The sequence below is a fragment of the Pleurodeles waltl genome, chromosome 1_2 (genome assembly GCF_031143425.1).
Source record: "Pleurodeles waltl isolate 20211129_DDA chromosome 1_2, aPleWal1.hap1.20221129, whole genome shotgun sequence".
Lineage (NCBI taxonomy): Eukaryota > Metazoa > Chordata > Amphibia > Caudata > Salamandridae > Pleurodeles > Pleurodeles waltl.
In genome coordinates, this window is record NC_090437.1 from 1195922670 (window position 1) to 1195950186 (window position 27517).

Sequence of the window (27517 nt, forward strand, 5' to 3'; positions counted from 1 at the left end):
TGAAATATAAAGTATACTAATATATATATACACATATACATATACATACATACATATATACACACACACAATAAAGGGCTATGGAACCAAAAATTATTAATAGATATGTGTGTATCTGTTTATCCTTGAAGGTGCAGTTCCCATTCAGAAGAATGTTTGAAATTAGTTACAACATGTTCTGTATTTTTTTTTTAAAATGTGTTGCTAAGTTGAAAGTACATATTTTTAAGCTAACTTGTGTTATTGTGCCATTGAATGCAATCATTAATTAGGTCTACGATCTTATGGGAAAAGAATGTTACTGTAAAGCAGTGGTTTTCAAACTTTATAATGCTGCGTTCATCGGGGGCGGGCGAATATCAGACCCCCTCACAATTTTTCACAATTATTCTATTAAGTTGGCAATGTTTAAATACATCTAGACTTATTTAAAGATTGCAGTTAAGTCCTGTTACCTTCTTAAAAAATTAACTTTTTTCCTGCTTAAAACAAAGCACTGTTATTTGCATAGTGCTTCTTTTGGCCAGGGCCTGGTGCCTCCCCGGGATCACTTGAGGACCCCCTATGGGGCCTGCCCCCCACTTTGAAAAAAGTAACTTTTGTAAAAGTTGTTTTAAAAAAATTTGTTATCAAACTGTACCTTGAGATCTCTGCCACAGGACAGATCCTGCAGAAATATCCATCCTTAAGGGCACAACACAAAGCTCTGCAGAACGGTCTGTCGCAGTTTCTTACCTACTAAGAAGACTGAAACAAGTCATTCCCTGAGAAAGTCTTCAGGACAGTTGCAAGGATGTCTATTAGGGATACCCAGGATTATCAGATGCTACGCTTGGCTTGTCTTTTGGTACCCGAGCCGCAGTCCCTTGCCAAAGAGGTCGATTCAATGTCAGGAACAGAAGTCAACAGGGCTCCAAAGGAGTCACTTATTTTCAATGCCCACTTTTAGGCCTCTTTTTAACCCGTATCAATGATTAGAATGTTGACTATTGCCCCATGAAGTTCTGCATTCTAGTACGTATTGTTCTAGTTAATGTATGTTGTAACGTGCTGTGATGCACACACTGCAAAAACACTTCTCTTCAGTTGTATTTGTTCTTGGCAGTGCTTGATTTGAGCCGGTGGTTTCCGGTGCGGGGCACTGGGACTTTCTTCTGAGAGCCTGTACTTATTTTTCTGCATTAGGCGTTTACTGGGAGTAAGACACATATGGGAAAGGCGGAGAAAGAGAAAAACGGAAAAACGTCACAAAGGGAGAAAGGAGAAAGCTGCAAGTGTGCGCTGAAGGGGCAGTGAGTGGCTGTAAATGGATTAAAGAGGCCCAAAATGACCTTACAATTCACGTGCCTCAGTATTCTGTGCTCGCACATTTAAATGCAGCAGCTGCGTGCTTCAAAGGAGAGCTCTGGGCACTGGCATGTTTTTATTTGCAAATTAAGCTCTGGTTCTTGGATACATCAGTCGTCCAGAGACTGAAAAGATAAGATGGCCACATGCAGAAAACAGGCTACTGTAAGCGACCGTGCAAGTGTTTAAGCACAAGCCATGTTAAACAAAAGAATACTTCAAAGAAACATTAAAATAAAATGTTTAATTATTGGGGTCGTTATTGCAAGTAATTAACCAGTGGAGAGGCAGGGAAGGAAATTGCGGGGCGACAGAAGAGGTGGAGTGCATTTTAATCTTTAATTATGTGATTGGGGGCCAAATGGGAGAAGAAAGGGTAAAGGGGGTGAACAAAAATAAGGTGCAAAATAGGGGATAAGAGTCTTTAGTTTTGAGCTTTATATTTCCTAACACACTTGACTCCAATCTCAGATAAAAGTATATTTGCCATTTTACAGATACTTATTAAATGTTTTAAAGCATCATAATAAAATTAACCTGGTAAAAAAATGAGACGTAATTCTGGTTTTGCGCTTTAGATTACTGAACTGGTTGGTATTCTTAAGGTTTTCATGCATGAGTATTTTATCAGCTTCACGTTCCCTTTTATCTTTCCCAGAACACTTTCATAAATACAAAACCACTTGTTTTTATTTTGCATTAATAATTGCTTCATTTTTGTTTTCCCCTATTACATAACTACCTAAAATCTGATGTGTGACTAGAGTTCTTTTCACTATAACGTGCTTCCTCATAGATGAATTTACCATGAGATAATGCGAAGAAACTGCCTTTTCCACGACGCAGCAGTATTTTAAAGCAGAGTGAGGCATATACAAATGAATCTGAAGCCGGAGTATCCAGAAACATCTGCCCACTCCACATTTTTTTTATTCACATAGAACAGTGGTTCCCAACCTTCTGACTTCTGTGGACCCCCACTTTATCATTACTGGAAACCGGGGTGCCCACTGAATCATTGTTGGAATCCGGGGACCCCACACTGAAAGTTGGGGACCTAATCTATTAAAATGATTAAATTTTATGACCAGTCGCGGACCCCCTGAGGAGCTAGTGTATGCATTTCGGCATTAAATTTTATTTCACGGACCTTCCTCACAACTTGGACAGATCACATTGATTTCTTGTTCCACTTTCGTTTTCTCTGTAGAGTAAACAGTGTTTGAGTTAATTTTTCCACAAAGGTGATTAATTTTGTTAGGCATGTGTATGACTTGAGCTATCCCCTTAATTCTTCTTAGGTTCAGGGTGTGTTATAGCTCAGGTAACATGCATAAAGCTGTGATCCAACTGCTTGTCATCTTAAAAAAAAAAAAAAAAAAAAAAAAAAAAAAGACCGATATGATGAATTTGATTAATCCCTAATGTGTAGACTTGTGGAGTTCTCTGCTGTTACTCTTGTGGTGTCACAAAACAAACATACAGTCTGGTGCTCAGCGTGAGCAATTGCAAGCACATTGCAACTCAAACCATATGGAGCATGTTTATTACACTTAAAATAATTGCAAATTTCTTTAGACTGAATGGTTCAGTTATGAAGAGCATATTAGGTAAGAGGTTTTCATGTACATAAATTTACATCATTGACTCCAAGCTAATGCCACTAGATGGCTGTTTTAAATTATGTACTATGATTTATTCTGTTATGCATGGAATTTTGTCCAGCACCTATGTTTTTTGGCATTATTGCGCATTATAATTAAAAAAACATTTTAATACATTTATTATTCACAGTCTGATTTATCAGTCTTTATTTCGTTCTACTGTTTTAAATGTTTTATATATTATGAAAGTGATACTAAAAACAACTGGTCAATAGGGTACAGTTTGCTAGTTGAATTGATGAGTTACCAAATTGGAAAGCCAACTGTATGCAAAAGCATAATCAACACTATCCTGTATTATTCTTGTGTTACATTTAAGCAGCTCCACGTGCATTCACTTTTAAAGTGAAATACACCCATCCTCAGTTAGCATGGAAATTTGTAAGAATGTGCAATGCAAATTATGAGCCTCATTACGATTTCGGTGGACGGAAAAGCCCATCTGCCCAAATTCTGACAGGGAGGTTGCCGCCATTGTGGCTGCCTCCACGCCGGGCCCATTACAAGTTTCCCACTGGCCCAGCGGACGTAATGAAAATGTCACTTACCCAGTGTACATCTGTTCGTGGCATTAGTCGCTGCAGATTCACATGTTTGGCACAGTCCGCTGCCTGGTGTTGGGCTCGGAGTATTACAAGTTGTTTTTCTTCGAAGAAGTCTTTTTGGTCACGGGACCGAAGGACTCCTCCCTCCTCGGCTCCATTGCGCATGGGCGTCGACTCCATCTTAGATTGTTTTCCCCGCAGAGGGTGAGGATGGAGTTGTTTGGTATAAATAGTGCCCATGCAATGGAGTGAATATGTATGTACGTTAAGAGTTTCTAATAATTATTTACAAATGTTCAGATGTTTAAGATTTATGATCTACTTCTAAACGGCTACAGGCTTCCCGGGGAGGTGGGAGGGTACATGTGAATCTGCAGCGACTAATGCCACGAACAGATGTACACTGGGTAAGTGACATTTTCAGTTCGATGGCATATGTTGCTGCAGATACACATGTTTGGCATAGACTATAAAGCAGTTACCTCCCCTAAAAGCGGTGGTTTAGCCTGTAGGAGTTGAAGTAGTTTGGAATAATGTTCTTAGTACAGCTTGGCCCACTGTAGCTTGTTGTGCATTTAGTACGTCTACACAGTAGTGTTTAGTAAACGTATGAGGCGTAGACCAGGTTGCAGCCTTACATATTTCGCTCATAGGAATGTTTCCTAGAAAGGCCATTGTAGCACCTTTCTTTCTGGTTGAGTGTGCCTTTGGTGTAATAAGCAATTCTCTTTTGGCTTTAAGATAGCATGTTTGAATGCATCTGACTATCCATCTAGCAATGCCTTGTTTAGAGATTGGATTTCCTATGTGTGGTTTTTGAAAAGCTATGAACAGTTGTTTTGTTTTCCTGATTAGCTTTGTTCTGTCAATGTAATACATTAGTGCTCTTTTGATGTCTAATGTATGTAGTGCCCTTTCAGCCACAGAATTTGGTTGTGGGAAGAACACTGGCAATTCTACTGTTTGATTTAAATGGAATGGTGAGATTACTTTTGGCAGAAATTTTGGATTTGTTCTTAGAACTATTTTATTGTTGTGTATTTGAATAAATGGTTCTTGTATGGTAAATGCCTGTATTTCACTTACTCTTCTGAGGGATGTGATTGCAATGAGAAATGCGACCTTCCAGGTTAGATATTGCATTTCACAGGAATGCATGGGTTCGAAAGGTGGACCCATGAGTCTTGTTAAGACGATGTTAAGATTCCATGAAGGAACTGGTGGTGTTCTTGGTGGTATAATTCTTTTTAGCCCTTCCATGAATGCTTTAATAACTGGTATTCTAAATAGAGACGATGAATGAGTAGTTTGTAGGTAAGCAGATATTGCTGCGAGGTGTATTTTTATAGATGAAAAAGCGAGATTTGCTTTTTGCAAATGTAGTAAGTATCCTACTATGTCTTTAGTAGAGGCATGTAATGGTTGTATTTGATTGGCATGGCAGTAGTAAACAAATCTTTTCCACTTAGATGCATAGCAGTGTCTAGTGGAAGGTTTTCTAGCTTGTTTTATGACCTCCATGCATTCTTGTGTGAGGTCTAAGTGTCCGAATTCTAGGATTTCAGGAGCCAAATTGCCAGATTCAATGATGCTGGGTTTGGATGCCTGATCTGTTGTTTGTGTTGTGTTAACAGATCTGGCCTGTTGGGTAGTTTGACATGCGGTACTAGTGAAAGGTCTAGTAGAGTTGTATACCAAGGTTGTCTTGCCCATGTGGGTGCTATCAGTATGAGTTTGAGTTGGTTTTGACTCAACTTGTTTACTAGATATGGAAGGAGAGGGAGAGGGGGAAAAGCGTACGCAAATATCCCTGACCAACTCATCCATAGAGCATTGCCTTGTGATTCGCGGTGTGGGTACCTGGATGCGAAGTTTTGGCATTTTGAGTTTTCTTTTGTTGCGAACAAATCTATCTGGGGTGTTCCCCAAATTTGAAAGTACTTGTTCAGAACTTGGGGGTGAATTTCCCATTCGTGGACTTGTTGGTGGTCTCGCGAAAGGTTGTCTGCTAGTTGGTTTTGTATTCCTGGAATAAATTGTGCTATTAGGCGAATGTTGTTGTGAATCGCCCACTGCCAAATTTTTTGTGTTAGGAGGCACAATTGTGTTGAGTGTGTTCCTCCTTGTTTGTTTAAATAATACATTGTTGTCATGTTGTCTGTTTTGACAAGAATGTATTTGTGTGTTATTATGGGTTGGAAGGCTTTTAACGCTAGAAATACTGCTAACAGTTCTAGGTAATTGATATGAAATTTTGTTTCGTGTATATCCCATTGTCCTTGAATGCTGTGGTGATTGAGGTGTGCTCCCCACCCTGTCATGGAAGCATCTGTTGTTATAACGTATTGAGGCACTGGGTCCTGAAATGTCCGCCCTTTGTTTAAATTTTTGCTGTTCCACCATAGAAGCGAGAGGTATGTTTGGCGGTCTACCAACACCAGATTTTGAAGTTGACCCTGTGCTTGTGACCATTGTGATGCTAGACACTGTTGTAAGGGTCGCATGCGTAGTCTTGCGTTTGGGACAATGGCTATGCATGATGACATCATGCCTAGAAGTTTTAGCACAAATTTTGCTTGTATCTTTTGGTTTGGAAACATAGCACTTATTACCTTGTGGAATGCCTGCACTCTTTGTGGACTTGGAGTGGCAATTCCTTTTGATGTGTTGATGGTTGCTCCTAGATATTGTTGTGTTTGACACGGTTCTAGGTGTGATTTTGTATAGTTGATGGAAAACCCCAGTTTGTGAAGGGTTTGTATGACAAATGTGGTGTCGTTTGCGCATTTTTTTACTGTGTTGGTCTTGATTAGCCAATCGTCTAGGTAAGGGAACACATGTATCTGTTGTCTCCTGATGTGTGCTGCTACTACTGCTAGACATTTTGTGAACACTCTTGGTGCAGTTGTTATTCCGAATGGCAACACCTTGAATTGGTAATGTATTCCTTTGAATACGAACCGTAGGTACTTTCTGTGAGAAGGGTGTATTGGTATATGAAAGTACGCATCCTTTAGGTCTAATGTGGTCATGTAATCTTGCTGTTTGAGCAGTGGAATGATGTCTTGTAGTGTGACCATGTGAAAATGGTCCGATATGATGTAGGTATTTAGTGTCCTGAGATCTAATATTGGTCTTAATGTTTTGTCTTTTTTTGGAATTAGAAAGTACAGGGAGTAAACTCCTGTGTTTTTTTGTTGTACTGGTACTAACTCTATTGCATCCTTTTGCAGTAGTGCTTGAACTTCTAGTCCTAAAAGTTCTAAATGTTGTGGTGACATTTTGCGTGTTTTGGGGGGGATGTTTGGTGGGAAGTTGTGGAATTCTATGCAATAGCCATGTTGGATTATTGCTAATACCCAATTGTCTGTTGTAATCTGTTGCCAAGATTGGTAGAATTGGCTTAGTCTTCCCCCCACTGGTGTTGAGTGAAGGGGTTGCGTGACTTGAAAGTCACTGTTTAGGTGGAGGTGTTTTTGGAGTCTGGAATCGTCCCCTACTCCTTGGGAATTGACCCCCCCGATATCCCCTGAAACCTCCCCTTTGGAAGGAACCCTGATATGGTGTGGTTCTTGTTTGTTGGCTGGTGGTGTCTGTGGGTTGGCCACGAAACCCCCCTCTAAATGGAGTTTTTCTGAAAGAGCCTCTGCTCTGCGGGGAGTAGAGTGCGCCCATGGCCTTGGCCGTGTCTGTGTCCTTTTTAAGTTTTTCAATGGCTGTATCCACTTCAGAGCCAAAAAGTTGTTTCTCGTTGAAGGGCATATTAAGGACAGCCTGCTGGATTTCAGGTTTGAAGCCTGAAGTGCGTAGCCAAGCGTGTCTCCTTATGGTGACAGCCGTGTTGACTGTTCTTGCTGCAGTATCGGCTGCGTCTAGTGAAGAGCGGATTTGATTGTTTGAGATCGTTTGTCCCTCTTCCACTATTTGCTGCGCCCTTTTTTGGTATTCCTGGGGAAGATGGTCTACGAGAAGTTGCATCTCGTCCCAGTGTGCGCGGTCATATCTGGCCAGCAGCGCTTGTGAATTTGCGATGCGCCACTGGTTGGCTGCCTGTGATGCTACTCTTTTCCCTGCCGCATCAAATTTTAGGCTTTCTTTGTCCGGAGGTGGGGCGTCGCCAGATGTATGTGAATTTGCTCTCTTGCGAGCTGCCCCTACTACCACGGAGTCAGGTGGTAACTGCGAAGTAATAAACACTGGGTCTGTGGGTGGTGGTTTGTATTTCTTATCCACCCTTGGGGTGATGGCTCTTGATTTTACGGGCTCTTCAAAAATTTGTTTTGCGTGCCGTAACATCCCTGGTAGCATTGGGAGACATTGATATTGGCTGTGTGTAGCCGAGAGGGTGTTAAATAAAAAATCATCCTCTATAGGATCGGAATGCAGTTGGACATTGTGGAATTCTGCTGCCCTAGCCACCAGTTGCGAGTATGAGGTACTGTCCTCTGGCGGTGACGGCTTTGTGGGGTATGACTCGGGATCATTGTCCGGCACTGGGGTGTCATACAGGTCCCAAGCGTCTTGATCCTGATCGTCATGACTTATGGTAGTTTGCGCTGGTGAGTGCATTTGTGGCGGTGTTTGTGCCGGCGATGCCTGTGGTGGAGAGGGCGGAGGCGTGACTTTTTTAACCACTTTGTGTAGGAGGCTGGACTGGCTTGTAGTGAGTACCAAGGGGTACTTGCACCTTGCACCAGGCCCAGTTATCCCTTATTAGTGTATAGGGTGTCTAGCAGCTTAGGCTGATAGATAATGGTAGCTTAGCAAAGCAGCTCAGGCTGAACTAGGAGACGTGTGAAGCTACTACAGTACCACTTAGTGTCATATGCACAATATCATAAGAAAACACAATACACAGTTATACTAAAAATAAAGGTACTTTATTTTTATGACAATATGCCAAAGTATCTTAGAGTGTACCCTCAGTGAGAGGATAGGAAATATACACAAGATATATATACACAATAGCAAAAATATGCAGTATAGTCTTAGAAAACAGTGCAAACAATGTATAGTTACAATAGGATGCAATGGGGAAACATAGGGATAGGGGCAACACAAACCATATACTCCAGAAGTGGAATGCGAACCACGAATGGACCCCAAACCTATGTGACCTTGTAGAGGGTCGCTGGGACTATCAGAAAATAGTGAGAGTTAGAAAAATAACCCTCCCCAAGACCCTGGAAAGTGAGTGCAAAGTGCACTAAAGTTCCCCTAAGGACAAAATAGTCGTGTTAGAGGGAGAATGCAAGGAAAACACAAATCAGCAATGCAACAACGATGGATTCCTGTCTGAAGGTACCTGTGGAACAAGGGGACCAAGTCCAAAAGTCACAAGCAGCTCGGAGATGGGCAGATGCCCAAGAAATGCCAGCGGTTGGTGCAAAGAAGCTCTTACTAGGCTGAAGAACTGTGAATACTGCAGGAACGACAAGGGCTAGAGACTTCCCCTTTGGAGGATGGATCCCCCACGCCTTGGAGAGTCGTGCAGAAGTGTTTTCCCGCCGGATGGACGCCAACAAGCCTTGCTACACGCAAATCGTGCGTTTGGCGTTTTTGGACGCTGCTGGGGCCCAGGAGGGACCAGAAGGTCGCAAATTGGACCTGCAGAGAGAGGGGACGTCGAGCAAGACAAAGAGCCCTCACTGAAGCAGGTAGCACCCGGAGAAGTGCCAGAAACAGGCACTACGAGGATGCGTGAAACGGTGCTCGCCGAAGTTGCACAAAGGAGTCCCACGTCGCCGGAGACCAACTTAGAAAGTCGTGCAATGCAGGTTAGAGTGCCGTGGACCCAGGCTTGGCTGTGCACACAGGATTTCCGCCGGAAGTGCACAGGGGCCGGAGTAGCTTGCAAAGTCGCGGTTCCCAGCAATGCAGCCCAGCGAGGTGAGGCAAGGACTTACCTCCACCAAACTTGGGCTGAAGAGTCACTGGACTGTGGGGGTCACTTGGACGGTGTCGCTGGATTCGAGGGACCTCGCTCGTCGTGCTGAGAGGAGACCCAAGGGACCGGAGATGCAGCTTTTTGGTGCCTGCGGTTGCAGGGGGAAGATTCCGTCGACCCACGGGAGATTTCTTCGGAGCTTCTGGTGCAGAGAGGAGGCAGACTACCCCCACAGCATGCACAAGCAGGAAAACAGTCGAGAAGGCGGCAGGATCAGCGTTACAGAGTTGCAGTAGTCGTCTTTGCTACTATGTTGCAGGTTTGCAGGCTTCCAGCGCGGTCAGCGGTCGATTCCTTATCAGAAGGTGAAGAGGGAGATGCAGAGGAACTCGGCTGAGCTCATGCATTCGTTATCTGAAGTTTCCCCAGAGACAGAGACCCTAAATAGCCAGAAAAGAGGGTTTGGCTACCTAGGAGAGAGGAAAGGCTACTAACACCTGAAGGAGCCTATCACAAGGAGTCTCTGACGTCACCTGGTGGCACTGGCCACTCAGAGCAGTCCAGTGTGCCAGCAGCACCTCTGTTTCCAAGATGGCAGAGGTCTGGAGCACACTGGAGGAGCTCTGGACACCTCCCAAGGGAGGTGCAGGTCAGGGGAGTGGTCACTCCCCTTTCCTTTGTCCAGTTTCGCGCCAGAGCAGGGGCTAAGGGGTCCCTGAACTGGTGTAGACTGGCTTATGCAGAATTGGGCACATCTGTGCCCAACAAAGCATTTCCAGAGGCTGGGGGAGGCTACTCCTCCCCTGCCTTCACACCATTTTCCAAAGGGAGAGGGTGTCACACCCTCTCTCAGAGGAAGTTCTTTGTTCTGCCATCCTGGGCCAGGCCTGGCTGGACCCCAGGAGGGCAGCTGCCTGTCTGAGGGGTTGGCAGCAGCAGCAGCTGCAGTGAAACCCCAGGAAGGGCAGTCTGGCAGTACCAGGGTCTGTGCTACAGACCACTGGGATCATGGAATTGTACCAACAATGCCAGGATGGCATAGAGGGGGCAATTCCATGATCATAGACATGTTACATGGCCATATTCGGAGTTACCATGGTGAAGCTACATATAGGTAGTGACCTATATGTAGTGCACGCGTGTAATGGTGTCCCCGCACTCACAAAGTTCAGTGAATTGGCTCTGAACAATGTGGGGGCACCTTGGCTAGTGCCAGGGTGCCCTCACACTAAGTAACTTAGCACCTAACCTTTACCAGGTAAAGGTTAGACATATAGGTGACTTATAAGTTACTTAAGTGCAGTGTAAAATGGCTGTGAAATAACGTGGACGTTATTTCACTCAGGCTGCAGTGGCAGGCCTGTGTAAGAATTGTCAGAGCTCCCTATGGGTGGCAAAAGAAATGCTGCAACCCATAGGGATCTCCTGGAACCCCAATACCCTGGGTACCTCAGTACCATATACTAGGGAATTATAAGGGTGTTCCAGTAAGCCAATGTAAATTGGTAAAAATGGTCACTAGCCTGTTAGTGACAATTTGAAAGTAATGAGAGAGCATAACCACTGAGGTTCTGGTTAGCAGAGCCTCAGTGAGACAGTTAGGCACCACACAGGGAACATATACATGCACACCTATGAGCACTGGGGCCCTGTGTGACAGGGTCCCAGTGACACATACATATAGGCCACAAACCTATGAGCACTGGGGTCCTGACCAGCAGGATCCCAGTGACACATAACAAACATACTGAAACCATAGTGTTTTCACTATGAGCACTGAGGCCTGGCTATCAGGATCCCAGTGAGACAGTGAAAACAGTGACAAAACACCCTGACGTACACTCACAAACAGGCCAAAAGTGGGGGTAACAAGGCTAGAAAGAGGCTACCTTCTCACACTTTGGCTTGTGGTTGTGCGTCATCCTTTGGAAGTCCGATCCTTCTTTTCCTCATGATTGGGGGAAGGGTTGATATCTTCCCTGTGTCGTGCTGGATGTACAGTCTCTTTTGTGTGTAGTCCGATTCTACACTTTGGAGCTCTTGTCCAAATCTGTGCATTTGGCCACTTATTCCTTGTTCCTCTGAGTAGGATGAAGGTGTGGTATTTTTCGGCGCCGAGAGAGAATCTTTTTTCGGTTTCGGCACCGACAGAATTTTTGTTCCTTTCGGCATGGATTCTCGGTGCCGATGTTTTTCGGTGCCGGTATCTTGTTTTTGTCTCTCGGAGCCGCTTTCTCGGCTCCGAGGTTGCTCCATGGCGGTCCCTCGACCGGAGTCGGGTGTCTTCGCTATGGGCGTGCCCTTTTTCGGCGCCTTCGACGGGTCGCCTGTTTTATGGGTCGAGCCATGGCCTGTTGGCAGTGGCGTCCCCTGGGCTTTCGGTTTGTCGATGGATTTACTTTTCGACGTCTTACTCACAGTTTGTTGCTGTTGTTCGACGTCGGAGTCTCCGGATTCTGATTCCGGAACCGAGAATGTTTCCTCTTCCTCGTCGAAACGTTGTTTTGTCGACGTGGACGCCATTTGTTGACGCCTGGCTCTTCGGTCCCGGAGTGTTTTTCTGGACCGGAAGGCTCGACAGGCTTCACAGGTATCCTCCTTGTGCTCGGGGGACAAGCACAAGTTACAGACCAAGTGCTGATCTGTATAAGGATACTTACTGTGACATTTTGGGCAGAAACGAAACGGGGTCCGTTCCATCGGCTTCGATGTCGCACGCGGTCGGGCCGACCAGGCCCCGATGGGGGATCGAAACTACCCCAAAGTCTTCCGATGATCGGTGTCAATGTACCTAACTATCCCGATACCGAACGGAACAATACCGACGCTTTCTTCCGAGATTCTGACTAACTTTCCGAACCGAAACACGGAGCGAAAAGGAATACGTCCGAACCCGACAGCGGAAAAAAACAATCTAAGATGGAGTCGACGCCCATGCGCAATGGAGCCGAGGAGGGAGGAGTCCTTCGGTCCCGTGACCAAAAAGACTTCTTCGAAGAAAAACAACTTGTAATACTCCGAGCCCAACACCAGGCAGCGGACTGTGCCAAACATGTGTATCTGCAGCAACATATGCCATCGAACACTTCGGTTTCGTGGAAACCTCGGTTTCTGCTCGCTGGCCCAGCGGGAAACGGCCTACAGCATTGTCTCCGGCTCGTAACAGAGCCGGCGGCAATGCTGTAGTGTGCAGGGTGCACCCGCATCCTCGCAAGGTTCACTGCCTGCAAAGCAGACTGTAAACACTGCAATGGTTCTGGCTACGGGGGCCCCTGCACCTGTTCTCCACCAGCCTTTTCATGGCAGTGCTAGCACCATGAAATCGCTGGAGGAGAACGGAGTTGTAATAGACCGCCATGACGAGCAATCCTGGCAGTGCTAGTGGTCCGACCGCTACGGTCGTAATATTTCGCTCGGACCAACGCATTGGCGGCGGTCCGACCCCCACCGTGAATCTGGCTGTCATGAGACTGCCAGATTTGTAATGAGGGCCTATGTGTGTGCTTTCATGTGCAGAGGATCCATCAGAGAAGCAACAAGGCTATCTTTTTGGGATGCTCCATCAAGACCAGTGGTTCTTAACTTGTGGTACGGAGGCCCCCCTGTGGGTCTGCAAAACCTTCTCAGGGGGTCTGTGACTGCTTAGAAAAATAATAATATTAACAGATTGATATAGTGTACACAAATAAAGAAGCAAAATTGTGGGAGCAGTGCAAATGCAACAGAATATAGTATGGACGATGAGTGGCCTCCATTGAATTTGGAAAGTCCCAAACTTCCAATTAAAATTTAGATTTTTTAAATGTTTGTTTTCGATTTAAATAAGATTTTTAAATGTATGTGTATTTGTTTGATGAATGCAGGTTTCGGTCTTTTTTGCATTTTGTTTTGCAGTTCAAATCATCGAAAATGCTTAGCCAGGGTCCCTGCCATCCAATAATGACTCAGTAGGGGGTCTTCGGACTCCAGTAAAGATTCGGTGGGGTCCCCAGGTTACAGTAATGATGAACTGGGGGTCCAGATAAGTCAAAATATTAAGAGCCACTGATCTAAACAACCCCTTTGGATGCAAACTTAGTCATTTTAGAGGTTTCTGTCTGTAAAATCCTTCCTGCAGTGTCCATAAATCTACTCAGGTGTACTGACTGACTGATAAAAAGCATTTGTAGGGTGTTCACTATCCGAGGGTTGCTTAGCTATGAAAAGTAGAAAAAGCACAGCTTGGCCTTCCAAAATGCTCCTATGTTTCAAATTTAAAATCTAGAAGGCTGGATATTTTAAGAAGACCGTTGTGGAATTTGATGTTGGATTCAAGTTAAATAAATATGCTGTTGTCTTTTATTTCTATCATACTCTCTGTAAAGAAAGATTGTATTTAGGACTGTATCAAGCACAACATTTTAGAACACATGTTCTAACTCATGCTCCTATTTACAAAGGCCACACGTCATCCCAAGTGCATTAGGCACCCGTCTTAGGCCGATCCCCCTCGTTTGGTCTTTGAAGGATAAAAGCCCAGTCAATGTCTGATTTGATGATTGACAGGGTAAACCCAGATCTGTACATCAGGCATGTTCCTCTAAATACATCTCTTACTGTCTGTACAAAAAACAAAATAAACATCAAATGAGGTACTGCAAAAGAGGAGGAAAGGTGAAGAAAAGAGGTAAATCAAAGTAAAATGATAGAACAGCAATAAAACAGTATACTAGAAAACATGGAAAGAAAACAATTCTAGGTAAGGGACGAAAAATAATTAATGAGAAAGTAAAATTGGGATGCTAAGTTTGGGGAAACAGAGAAAATGATATCTGTACAGCCCCCCTCGTTGATTCGATATTAACAGCTCTCTGGCATTGCGTTTCAAGGTCTACACTTGATTGTACACCTTTGGCAGATATTAAAATGTTATGTCTGTGTAGTAAGCAAATATATGTCGACATATATGTACAGTTTTCCGACAGAAAATTCAGATCATTGGCTCCACTAACTCCATCCTAAGGCCTGGTCCTCTGGCCTCCCTACGTTGCCACGGTCTGTAGTCCACGGCGTTTCCTTCTTGTAACTATTACCTGGAATAAAAATGTGACTATCTTTGTGGTTTTGTCATGACCTCTCACTCATATTGTTTTAGCTAAAACAGGTGCTCAAATAGTCTCTTGCGAAGTTATTTATAAGACTTTAGAGTCCTGTGTAATCAAATCGTCAAAAGGCACGTGTGATCTGTCTTATTGAGTATATCCTAATATTCACTGAGTTAAAAAACGTAATTTAGCAAATTGTTCCACATGAGAAAATATTCCACTTGAAGGCTGCATTATATTGAGTAAAACGTGTGCGCTAAAAGTTAGGGATCCATACTCTGGCTTTGAACATGATCTATTTTTTAAAAGAGATAAAATGGTTGAAATACCCCACTCAAAGAAGACAGTCTTACTTTAATCAGAATGTCACCATTTTAGTGTTCCTTTGAAGATCTTTATCGAGTCCACTACACCTTATTTGCAAAAGGTTTCCACGGAGAGGTCAGGAGACTCTCCTGCACAGGACCTGTCAGATAGGCCACCCTCTTTCAAACAACTGCACTAAGTTATGACTTTGTGAGTGCCCACTCCTTTCTCAATGATCATATACCACATCTGTCCTTCGCCTGGCAACGTCCATGTTGCCATCCTAAAGCCTAGAGAAAAACATGAGCCGTAATATTTGATTTGATGTTGCTGCAAGTCTGATTAAAGATTGGGAACATCCTCAAATGCTGATTTCACAACTCCAAATTTAAAATGTGCGACCTTATATCTACATTGCTGTGCTTGTAAATTCAATTTATGAGCAAAACAACATTCCTGATGAAGGCTTTAGGAGAATATGTTTTCCTATAGTCAGTAATTCCTAGAGTTTAAAGTAAGGAAAACTGGAAGTCAAAGAAGTTTAACAACTGATTGCCTGCATGGCATCAAAAAGGGGGGAGCAGCTGGGTACACTCTGCTCTTGAATTCCAGTCAGGGAGAGGAAATTAAGGTTAAAGTATGAGAGGATAAAAGCTGGCGAAAACTTATACCCAGGGAAATGAGAACACTGCACTGATGGAATGCTTTATGTACTGTTATTAAAGTTGACAATAGGCAAGCAAGTAAAAATAAAAGTCATAAAACAAAGAAGGCGGTGTTGTGGGCAGAAAGTAAATAGGGGGTAAAAAGCCTTGTTTACTCTTTGTATTTTCCTGTCCTTGTCTTTCCTAAGCCCCTTTTCAGCAAAACGGGAGCTGATGAAGTATGGGACGAGGTTTTAAAATGGTGATGTTATCGCGGGTAAAAGGAGGCTCTATGTCAGTTCCTCTGCCCATGGAGTTTTGTTGAAATGACATCCAAGAGAAAGAACGACTTAATCAGACAGACCATTATAAGCATTTATGTTAATAGGTGCACAGCAAGACCTAGTGTAGGAGGCTGGTGTGGTAAATTCAGATTACCTTTTCAAATTTAAATAACTTCCCAAACATGTTTTGTGCACAAGCGAAGTGACAAGCCTTGTTTAATAAACTTCAAATTAAATAAGGAAGGGTGTCATGCTAAGCACAGAAAAACAAGGCAGTAAATGTTAAGGGAGAAACCACACAAGTAAGAAGGTAAGACTGGACTTACTGTAGGTGCGAAAGTGCAGGTTTTTCAGGTGTCAGCTTTTTCGGTGGGTCAGCGGCTTTATCAGCGGGTGGGCATTTTGGCAACACCTGCGGCTTGAATAGTCCAGGCTTGGGGTGCTCGTGAGGAGCCGGAGACCCTTTAGTGTGCTCAGCAGACAAGATTTTGGGTTTGGTGGCCGGAACAGGGGGTGGTGCAAGAGGAGACAGTGTCACTTGTTTCAATGCATTCCCAAGGTCACTGGCAGAGGGGGCGTATCTGATAGGGGTTGCAACTGCAGTCTTTGTCGAGAGACTAGTACTAGGAGTCCTTCTGTCTGCACCTGGGTTTCTGGGATAGGATATGGGTGGGAGAACGGGTGGTGGGGCACTGGGTGGCTTGGAAGAGCTTGATGATATGACACCCCCAGGCAAGACGACCGTCTTCTTAGGTGGAGGCGGAGGAGGCTGAGACTTGCTCTTTGCAACTGGAATTGGGGAAATCCTTTGTGAATGAAGTGAACCAGGTGGTGGCGGAGGTGGGTAATTTGGAGGAGGAATCGACGAATTTGCAGCATCTGCACAATTACAAGCAAAATACGCAATGATCAGTTACTTTCAGCTATCCGGTTTAATATGGTATCAGTTACAGGTTTTCCTACTCCCATTACATGTTTCTCTTACTCACTTTCATTAGAGGTTTCTCTTACTCAAGTTCTGCCCCACACCAGCCTTACCCCCAGATATGTCACCTTTCCGCACTTCCTCCAGATACTAAAGCTTTAGCTTCTTTCTGACCACCTGTATTTCCACAAAGGTGCTAAAACCTGGCTTTTCTGCAAGAGCATCGAAACCACTCACTGTTCTTTTAACTTGGTTTTCTTTTCGTAGTATCTGTCGCTCGCAGTCTGATAGGCTCCAGTCCTGATTTCCGTCGCGCCATCATTTCTCCTCCTTCGTACCCTACCAGCACTCTAGCGTTGCATCAGGGGACAGGTCCCCTAAATTTCAATGGCGCCCTACTTTAATGGTGCTAATGCACATCTGCACAGTGGATGGGCACATAGTCATGCCATGGCAACCAAGCCTGACTAAGAACAATGCCAAGTACCCTGGGGTCCTACAACTTCACACCCAAGTCTTATTACTTTAGCGAACTTCCTTCGCTAGGTCGGGTCACACGGGAAGGGCTATGCATGTAAGCATGCGTATACTCCTCTTGTAGTCTCCACTTACTATTTCTGCAAGGTTGCAAGTCTTCTATGATTGTCCTGCTTCACTGCCCTGCTGTCTAGATGCCCACCTCTACTTCCACACCTGTATTCATCTACATTTCCTTCAATGTATGCTCCATCCCCAGGCACAATAAAGACATCAGGGAATTTGTTGACTGCCCAACGCTGTGCCATTTTGACAGCCTGTTTCTTGGCTCGCCTTGATCGTACCACCAAACTCGAGGCAGGCAAAGCCATTGTTTACCACATGAGTTTGTGTTCTAACATTATTGGTACCATGGCCATCGATGAATCCAAATGCCTGATTTTTTTACTTTTAAGCCAATCCTTTATACTCCTTCACTGGTGCAGTCATTTAGACTGCCTTTTTTCCTTGCTCTATGTGTCATCCAATAACCTAAATTTAACATTCCGGATGACAGTAACCATCATCCTCAGGATGCCTCAATCCTAACTCTAAACGACCAATACAAGATGGAGCATCCCTAGGGCTGACTCCAAATGCGACTATCCACAACCTCAGTAGGGCATTCTTCTGACCCTGTATTTACTATTATAACACATTCTCTGACCCTGTATATACTATTATAACACATTCTCATCCTTTCCGGGACATGAGAGAAAGAATGTCATGGAAAAGCGAAAGATAATTAGAGTAAATTACATACACATTACTGCCATCAGTAGTCTTACCCTTTGTCCCACAGAGAGGGACAATGCTTCAGATATTGCAAATGGAGATATTAGAGTTCAACCTTGGACAGGCATATGGCATTGTTATCAATATTCTTTCCCAAAAGATCTGCTTTATTCAGGACTGCTTTTTAGTGGACTTCCTAAACCAATTTTTCCCATGTCTTACCATCTGTATCCGGTTGCTCATAGTCTTCTTCAGCATCATCATCATCGTCATACCCATGCAAGCTTCCTGTGAAGAAGAACAAGCTGTGGTTTACTGGGAACACTGTACTTCAGCAAGCCTTCTCATTCAGAATACTGCTACAACCATTCTAATGCCTGGGACTTTCCCTTTTCAAAAAGGGACTAAGATTGACTAGTAGAGTTCTGTGTTGGATAGACGTACCACTGCAGGATGAACACGCCAAAGGCTGTTCAGACTTTTTGAAAAGTGACCACCACTGCCTGTGAGCTTTAGTTAGATGGCAGCTCTCAAGAAATGAGATGCCATATAACTCAAACACTCAAAATGTAAATATCCTGGGTGGGTTAAGCAATAAACCAAAATGGTACTAGAAGGGAGTATCTGCATCCTCGACTAACGTCTGGATTTAGACTAAATGGACCAGTGACCTGAGCACAAGCATGTCTCCTGCATTTGTTTTCTTGAAGGCTCTAAGCAACCTTAGAGTAACCCCTCAACTCCAAGGGAACAGGGTTCTATAAAAGCAAAACAGACTACCCCAGGTATCACTACTCCATATACAGCTCGCACTCCAGTGTTCAACAGTCTCACTAACTCTCCACACCCTCTTCTTCAAAATATACCTACATGACACGGGTTTTAGAAAAAATATATTACAGATTATAGGTAATTACTCATAAAACATTGCATATTAAAAACATTAAAAATTAAATCAAATCCAAAATAGAACACCAAATATTTTCACGCGGAATATATGTAGACAACACAATTGGTTATCATTTTAAACACCTCTAATGACCATCATTAGGTACTAGAGCATTGCTGATAGTGACTCAACATCGCGGTTGACATGGAGAAGTGTGGCACAATGGTTAGAGCGGCAGACCCTGATGCAGAGATCTGGACTGGGACCAGGGTTCAAATCCCGCCTCAGCGGGTCTTGGGCTCAATTCCCTTGGATCAGATAATTCTCATCTCCGTGCCTAATCTAATTAATGGGTCCCACTCTGTAACTCTGGGCAATAGCTTGATAAATCTCCAGAACGGCCCTGACAGCGCTTGGATGCCTGGCTTCACCCTGGGATGCCCAGGAGTGGGCGCTTCACAGGGAAAAGCCAGGAGTGGTTCCACAGTGGTATGTGAACAGCGCCTGGAGACCCTAACTGGTGAGTAGTCACCTTCTTCGGGACCAAATTACTATAATTTCCTTAATGTGCAGTCCTTGAGTTGTCTCTCGATCTCTTCCAATTTAAATAAAGTAGACAAGCCAACCCATCCTTATGCCATAAATATTGGAAAAAGTGGGCTTTTGCACACTCTCCTCGATCCCACCTCTCTCATATTTCCTTCAACAACGTTCTGTAGATGTCATCTTTGTGGGATAGCATCCTATGTTGAGGGTACAGACCTCACTCCCCTACTTTCAGTCCTCGAAACGAAAGAGTCTCCAGCTCTAAGGGCAACTCCACACAGTTTTCCTATGCCGGGTTCAAATCATCCTCAGATCCAGGGGACTATAGCCACTTCAATTGCCCACCCTAATTTTTGTGGCATCAAATGATCCTTCTGTCGCCTGCTGTTCCACATATCGCTCTACAAGGAGTAGAGATACCTAGGGAAGTCTTTGTTTTGCTGTTTCTTTTCTTGAAGACCTATCTGCCACAGGTTCAGTCTTCTTGCATGCAGTCCATTATAATCAAACAACTTTCCAATTTTTTTTTTTTTTTACATTTAATATATCTTTATACACACACATTTCTTACCTTCACTATCTGTTATGCTTTGATTGTATGTAATAGCCACAGGGCGTTCCACCTGGCCGTAGAAACTGTCTGTTTCAGAGTCTGAATCACTATAAGAACAAACAAATTTGATTATTTCTTCTTTATTTCTACATATTTGAACAACTATTTTGATGTTCTCTACCTTAATAAAGAAGCAAGGAATAAGGATAATCTGATTATTTGTTGTAAGTTTGTGTGAATTGATATGAGTTTGTATTTTCAAGTGAAGTCACCCTCATTTCCCACAGACTCCTTGTATTTCTCTCTCTTTTGTAATATTTGTAATTTCTTATGGGACCACTTTCAAATATAATCTGTTACAGCCTCGTATGTGTAAATGCTATCATTATATGCGTAGTCTTAGTTTCTGTTCAAGTCTCTTTTCGTTATCCACCTGTATTTTATACCAATTTATTGCCACTTCATTCATATTATTCAATACTCATATTGTTTCTACATAAATGTTGACACTGTTTAAAAGGATGAGAAGAAAAATAACTGTTTGTAGGTGTCGCAGTATTAATTGATACTCCTACTGATTCAGTGGTAGTCATTTTATGGACCCGGGGAGGGTGAAGGGCTGAGTAAATCCTGTTGAGACTGAACCCTAGAATCTATCCTCTCGCCTTGGATTTTCTGATATTTTGCATTATGGAGTAATTATATAAAATAGGACAGTACATTGCTCCTTTTACAAGGTGGAGTGTGTGCTCTTTATGAGGTTATTTAACATTGACATCGCCTCCTACAAGGTTTATGGACGGATTTGCACAATTCGATCGAACATACGCCTGCTTTGTTTTCATGCATGTTGGTGACATATATCCTGACTTCGAATCGGTCAAACATTTTAATACGTCCTTTCCTCACGTTTTCTCTACCCTTTAAATACTGGAAATAATTTACATTATCTTATGCAAAAAAACTGAGCTTAGCATTAGTGACGACTATACTTGAAAGATACAAATTAAGCAAATACTACTTAATGGCCTCATGTAACCCAAGTAGAGTGTATGGAAATGTAGTAACCTCAGCCCTGATTTAAAATTTCTTACCAATTGCTGTCCTACGGGAATCAGCCTTCAGTAACCCAGGGTGTTCTACATATTAAATGATATCTTATTTTGGAGAGCCCCAAACTCTCATTCTGAAATGTTAAAATATTGAAGTGAATAATGTAAGAATATAGTGTACTGTTGTATGGGATATATTTAGAGAAGGGGAATATGACAAGTACCAAACTTCACTAGAATTAGATATCTACAAAGCAATAGCGACATACATTGCACTGTTAACAAATGTATCTCACTTTTAAAGCCAATTATACATATGTAATCTCTAGTATTGCACACAACCCTTTGGAAAGAGAGAAACAAGTGGTGCAATTTCCCAGTACATTTACCCAATCAATATTTAGCTGAACTGAAAAGCCAAAGCCTAAACGGAAGGCGTTGCGCCAAGAAATAACAGATTAGATCATGGATCCTTCTAAATTACCACCCATAACAGTAAAGCCAAGCAGGACTTCCATGTCTTGGAGCATAGTGAAATCTTTGGAAAAACCCGTGGAACTGTAAGTTACAGAAGCAGAACTTGTATCCCATCAATTTAAATGGCTAAGGACCACAATGGTTCAGTAGCTGCAGGACAGATTCTTTGGTGACCATGTTGGGACATGTTCCTGATTCAGCCTCACCTCGGTCACAGTCTGCTGCATGTACGCGAGGTGACCAGAGGACATGTCAAGTGATATCCTCAGCAGCTCAAGATCATACTTCGGACTGGTCTGGACTACACGCTCAGAAGAAAGAAGCGGAGAGGATGAACCGACCTACCTCAAATCTGTCACTGTCTCTCTCTTTTCATGGTAGAAGTCAATTTCCTTCCTAAGCGAGGACATCCATTTCTAAGAAGGAACAACAATTCATTTATATAAAATACCTGTGCAACACAGGACACTTGATTATAGCATATTCGTGTTTTTCCACTTATTAAACTCACAGAGCACTAGGAGGCACAAGGAGATGTTGAGAATGGAACAGTTACTCCTCGTGGACCACGTCAAGGTTCATCAACAAGTGTGAATTCACTATTTTAGGGCTGTGATATAAAAATAGTAGTAACATCTCACAGTTAAGGTTTACTAAAACAAAAGGTGTTACAGCGCTACATTAAGTTACATTGTCTAAACTGAATTAGTTCTTAACATTTTTATACAACATAAGCTGAGACTGGCTATATGTCAAAACCTAGGGATGTAGTACTATTGGGGGAACTGTGGAGCAAATCTACCGTAATTCACTGTGGAGTCTCAACATTGCACCTACTGTTGCCTGCCCTCAATTAATCATTTCTTGAACACAATTCCTGCATTTACACTTAAACTTAGCATCCCTGACCCCTTACAAATATTACATAGGCAACAACCATATCTGAATGCAATATCATGGTACCTTGGTTGAAAGGACGAATGTATTACTGCCCCTATAAACATCTAAATAGAAGAGCTTTAGGATGCATTGAATTCTTGCCTCGAAGATCCAAGCCATGCAGGACAGAATGGTAGTGGGTGGATGTCTGAGACCACAGATTGGAGCAGCATTTGCGACTCAACCATGAGAGCCTCCCCACTCTACACAGTGACTGGGATTTGTTTTATTAAGAAAGCAAAAGTGTGCTCTGGAGGGTAACCCACATAGAAACATACTGTATCCCGGGCCCGCCACTGTGCTGCATTGGGGACCGACGCAGGCAGGATGTGCTGGAAAATGCATCTCTTAAAAGGGTTTTTGTCTTATAAATAAAAAAGTTTATCTACAACAGAAAGCTCTTGCTGCGGCGCTGTTTTTTCCCCAATAAAATTTATCCTTAGATTCTATCAAATAGAAATGTGTAGAATGGTGCAATTCCTAAAGCTTTATTCAGCGTGGGAACTTGCAAATCAGCTGTTTTGCTCCTAGATCCGTTTTAACACAATTGCTCATTTTTCCCTCCAACGGACACAAACTCAAAGAACAGTACTCCGATGAAGCAAGAACCTCTTGGGGTAGGAGAACTCCACTTGCAGTCACATCCTTGTAATTACTCTAAATAGGAAGCACACGAGGGTAAAACAAACCTAGGCCTGGTGAACCCTGTGCTGGATCGTTTAGTTCGATGTCTTCTGCATTTACGTGGTACAACAGGTCACACTTGGTCGTTTAGTTCAATGCCTTCTGCATTTACATGGTACAGCAGGTCGCACTTGGTCGTTTAGGTTGATGCCTTCTGCATTTACATGGTACAACAGGTCGCACTTGGTCGTTTAGTGTGATGCCTTCTGCATTTACGTGGTACAACAGGTCACACTTGGTCGTTTAGTTCAATGCCTTCTGCATTTACATGGTACAACAGGTCGCACTTGGTCTTGTAGTGTGATGCCTTCTGCATTTACGTGGTACAACAGGTCGCACTTGGTCGTTTAGTGTGATGCCTTCTGCATTAACATGGTGCAACAGGTCACACTTGGTCGTTTAGTTCGTACCTTCTGCATTTACATGGTACAGCAGGTCGCACTTGGTCGTTTAGTGTGATGCCTTCTGCATTTACGTGGTACAGCAGGTCGCACATGGTCGTTTAGGTTGATGCCTTCTGCATTTACATGGTACAACAGGTCGCACTTGGTCATTTAGTGTGATGCCTTCTGCATTTACGTGGTACAGCAGGTCGCACATGGTCGTTTAGGTTGATGCCTTCTGCATTTACATGGTACAACAGGTCGCACTTGGTCGTTTAGTGTGATGCCTTCTGCATTTACGTGGTACAGCAGGTCGCACATGGTCGTTTAGGTTGATGCCTTCTGCATTTACATGGTACAACAGGTCGCACTTGGTCATTTAGTGTGATGCCTTCTGCATTTACGTGGTACAGCAGGTCGCACATGGTCGTTTAGGTTGATGCCTTCTGCATTTACATGGTACAACAGGTCGCACTTGGTCGTTTAGTGTGATGCCTTCTGCATTTACGTGGTACAGCAGGTCGCACATGGTCGTTTAGGTTGATGCCTTCTGCATTTACATGGTACAACAGGTCGCACTTGGTCGTGTAGTGTGATGCCTTCTGCATTTACATGGTACAACAGGTCACACTTGGCCATTTAGTGTGATGCCTTCTGCATTTACATGGTGCAACAGGTAGCACTTGGCCGTTTAGTTTGATGCCTTCTGCATTTACATGGTACAACAGGTCGCACTTGGTCGTGTAGTGTGATGCCTTCTGCATTTACATGGTACAACAGGTCGCACTTGGTCGTTTAGGTTGATGCCTTCTGCATTTACATGGTACAACAGGTCGCACTTGGTCATTTAGTGTGATGCCTTCTGCATTTACGTGGTACAACAGGTCGCACTTGGTCGTGTAGTGTGATGCCTTCTGCATTTACGTGGTACAACAGGTCGCACTTGGTCGTTTAGGTTGATGCCTTCTGCATTTACGTGGTACAACAGGTCGCACTTGGTCGTTTAGGTTGATGCCTTCTGCATTTACATGGTACAACAGGTCGCACTTGGTTGTTTAGTGTGATGCCTTCTGCATTTACATGGTGCAACAGGTCGCACTTGGTAGTTTAGTGTGATGCCTTCTGCATTTACATGGTACAACAGGTCGCACTTGGTAGTTTAGTGTGATGCCTTCTGCATTTACATGGTACAACAGGTCGCACTTGGTAGTTTAGTGTGATGCCTTCTGCATTTACATGGTGCAACAGGTCACACTTGGCCGTTTAGTGTGATGCCTTCTGCATTTACATGGTACAACAGGTCACACTTGGCCGTTTAGTTCAATGCCTTCTGCATTTACATGGTGCAGCAGGTCGCACTTGTTCGTTTAGGTTGATGCCTTCTGCATTTACATGGTACAACAGGTCACACTTGGTCGTTTAGTTCAATGCCTTCTGCATTTACGTGGTACAGCAGGTCGCACATGGTCGTTTAGGTTGATGCCTTCTGCATTTACATGGTACAACAGGTCGCACTTGGTCGTTTAGTGTGATGCCTTCTGCATTTACGTGGTACAGCAGGTCGCACATGGTCGTTTAGGTTGATGCCTTCTGCATTTACATGGTACAACAGGTCACACTTGGTCGTGTAGTGTGATGCCTTCTGCATTTACATGGTACAACAGGTCACACTTGGCCGTTTAGGTTGATGCCTTCTGCATTTACATGGTACAACAGGTCGCACTTGGTCGTGTAGTGTGATGCCTTCTGCATTTAAGTGGTACAACAGGTCGCACTTGGTCGTTTAGGTTGATGCCTTCTGCATTTACATGGTACAACAGGTCGCACTTGGTCGTGCAGTGTGATGCCTTCTGCATTTACATGGTACAACAGGTCGCACTTGGTCGTTTAGGTTGATGCCTTCTGCATTTACATGGTACAACAGGTCGCACTTGGTCGTTTAGGTTGATGCCTTCTGCATTTACATGGTACAACAGGTCGCACTTGGTCGTGTAGTGTGATGCCTTCTGCATTTACGTGGTACAACAGGTCGCACTTGGTCGTTTAGGTTGATGCCTTCTGCATTTACATGGTACAACAGGTCGCACTTGGTCGTGTAGTGTGATGCCTTCTGCATTGAAGTGGTACAACAGGTCGCACTTGGTCGTTTAGGTTGATGCCTTCTGCATTTACATGGTGCAACAGGTCGCACTTGGCCGTTTAGTGTGATGCCTTCTGCATTTACGTGGTACAACAGGTCGCACTTGGTCGTTTAGGTTGATGCCTTCTGCATTTACATGGTACAGCAGGTCACACTTGGTCGTTTAGGTTGATGCCTTCTGCATTTAAGTGGTACAACAGGTCGCACTTGGTCGTTTAGGTTGATGCCTTCTGCATTTACATGGTACAACAGGTCGCACTTGGTCGTTTAGTTTGATGCCTTCTGCATTTACGTGGTACAACAAGTCAAGTACCATTGCTAGTTTTAAGGTTCTAATAGAGCTTAGACAACACCTTCTTTCAATAGTTTCAAGATGGCTTTCAGCTGGATTCAATTTCCATATGTTGCATGGCACTTACAAATATACAACAAATACAAACATTGGAAAAAACCCAGCTTACATAGGATGCTAATTCATGGTCAATCGGGTCAAACAGAGTGCACATTGTGCAGGTGGGCTAGCTAAACTCCACTCCAAGATGTGCTCCTATTGCCTTCCATAAACAGGACAGATGAAATAGATATTCTGGGCCACAAGACGTGCTTGTAAGGGAAATGTGCACATATGTTCTAGGGATCCTTCAAAACATACAAAAAAACAAAAACAACTCACAGTGTGAAATGTTGACTCCGAGTTGCCGGTAAATCAACAGTTTTCTTTTTTTTTTTTTAAACATTAAATTTTGGAGATGGTTACACAGCAGATCAGCTTACGATGCACTTAATTCCTTTACTAGTTTGAGTAAATGTTTGATCGAGATGGCTACCTAGTAACCCAAATGCGTTTCCTCCATTCATCTGTAATCAAACATGTTCCTGTGTTTCTGCATAAACATTCAGTGGTGTATACACAACAGACCGACATCTAAGGTATGATCCCATATCTCTAACAAGAAGCAGTTGACCGTCTCAGCCTGCACAGCTCTCATGCTATTTCCTGATGCACTAAAATGAAGGCGCAGCTCTTTGGCTGTTGAAGCACCGTTCAGCTGTCCCGGGCAAAAAGTCCACGTTATATTTAATAACCAAAGGAATAAGGCAGGCCTGTTCATGTGAGCTGTGTTAATCCACACTGCGACCACTTTTACTTCTATTTCTTGACAACACGTTACCTTTTTACCTGCCAGGTGTGAGCGCACGCACTTAGACTCAGAACACTGAAAACTTTAAGTAGCAGAAAGTGTGGGGAGTCTAGGAGCGGTGCCAAGTAAAGGACATATTCAATAAGAAAATGCAAATGTATCTTGTGCCCACCTAGGCAATCAAACTGCCTCACAGGATTAGGTCTGTGCAAATAAACTCTGAACTAACAAAGGAACTATTTGCCTGCAATTCTAACTAAGGGGGAACTATGCACAAGTGCCCTAGACTAACAAGGGTGCAGTGTTGCTGAGCTCTGGGCTAGTGGTGGCCACATGCAGCTTTGCCGCGGACTTAAAACTTAATTGGGCACCTGTGATCTGGATCAACCGCGATACTGTGCACATGTAAAATGGATTAACTGGAGTACTGTGTACCTATGTTATGTTTGAACACAGCTTCTGTGCGTTTGTGTCTAGACTAATGGTGGAGTGTGCTATGGATTGAAGATGTAACTAAACACCTGTACCATGAATTAATGAGGGCCTTGCACATCCATGCTCTTGACTGATTACAGGCCTATGCACCTTACTCAGGACTGATTGGCTAACTATAGAGAACTATACTAGTACCATGGTCTATGGACAAATGGAGTACTGTATGTCTTCATTGTGGATTATTGGTAGCACTGTGTACCAAGCTTTTGACTAACATGGACACCGAGAGCTCTAGACCAACTCGGCAATGTGACCTAAATTCTGGGATAAGGTAGGTCTA

General features: G+C 43.5%; 1 protein-coding gene across 2 annotated transcripts in view; it reads right to left on the minus strand.

The window, feature by feature from the left end:
• The window catches only part of SH3BP2 (SH3 domain binding protein 2), a 190700-nt gene that overhangs the window by 17375 nt on the left and 145808 nt on the right, over positions 1–27517 (minus strand). For both annotated transcript variants that reach the window (XM_069203586.1, XM_069203578.1), the window contains 4 exons: positions 21800–21870; positions 19944–20032; positions 18160–18225; positions 16088–16640 (listed from right to left, as the gene is read on the minus strand). In XM_069203586.1, the coding sequence (XP_069059687.1) occupies positions 16088–16640; positions 18160–18225; positions 19944–20032; positions 21800–21870 (779 nt within the window). The remainder of the gene's footprint in view (positions 1–16087; positions 16641–18159; positions 18226–19943; positions 20033–21799; positions 21871–27517) is intronic.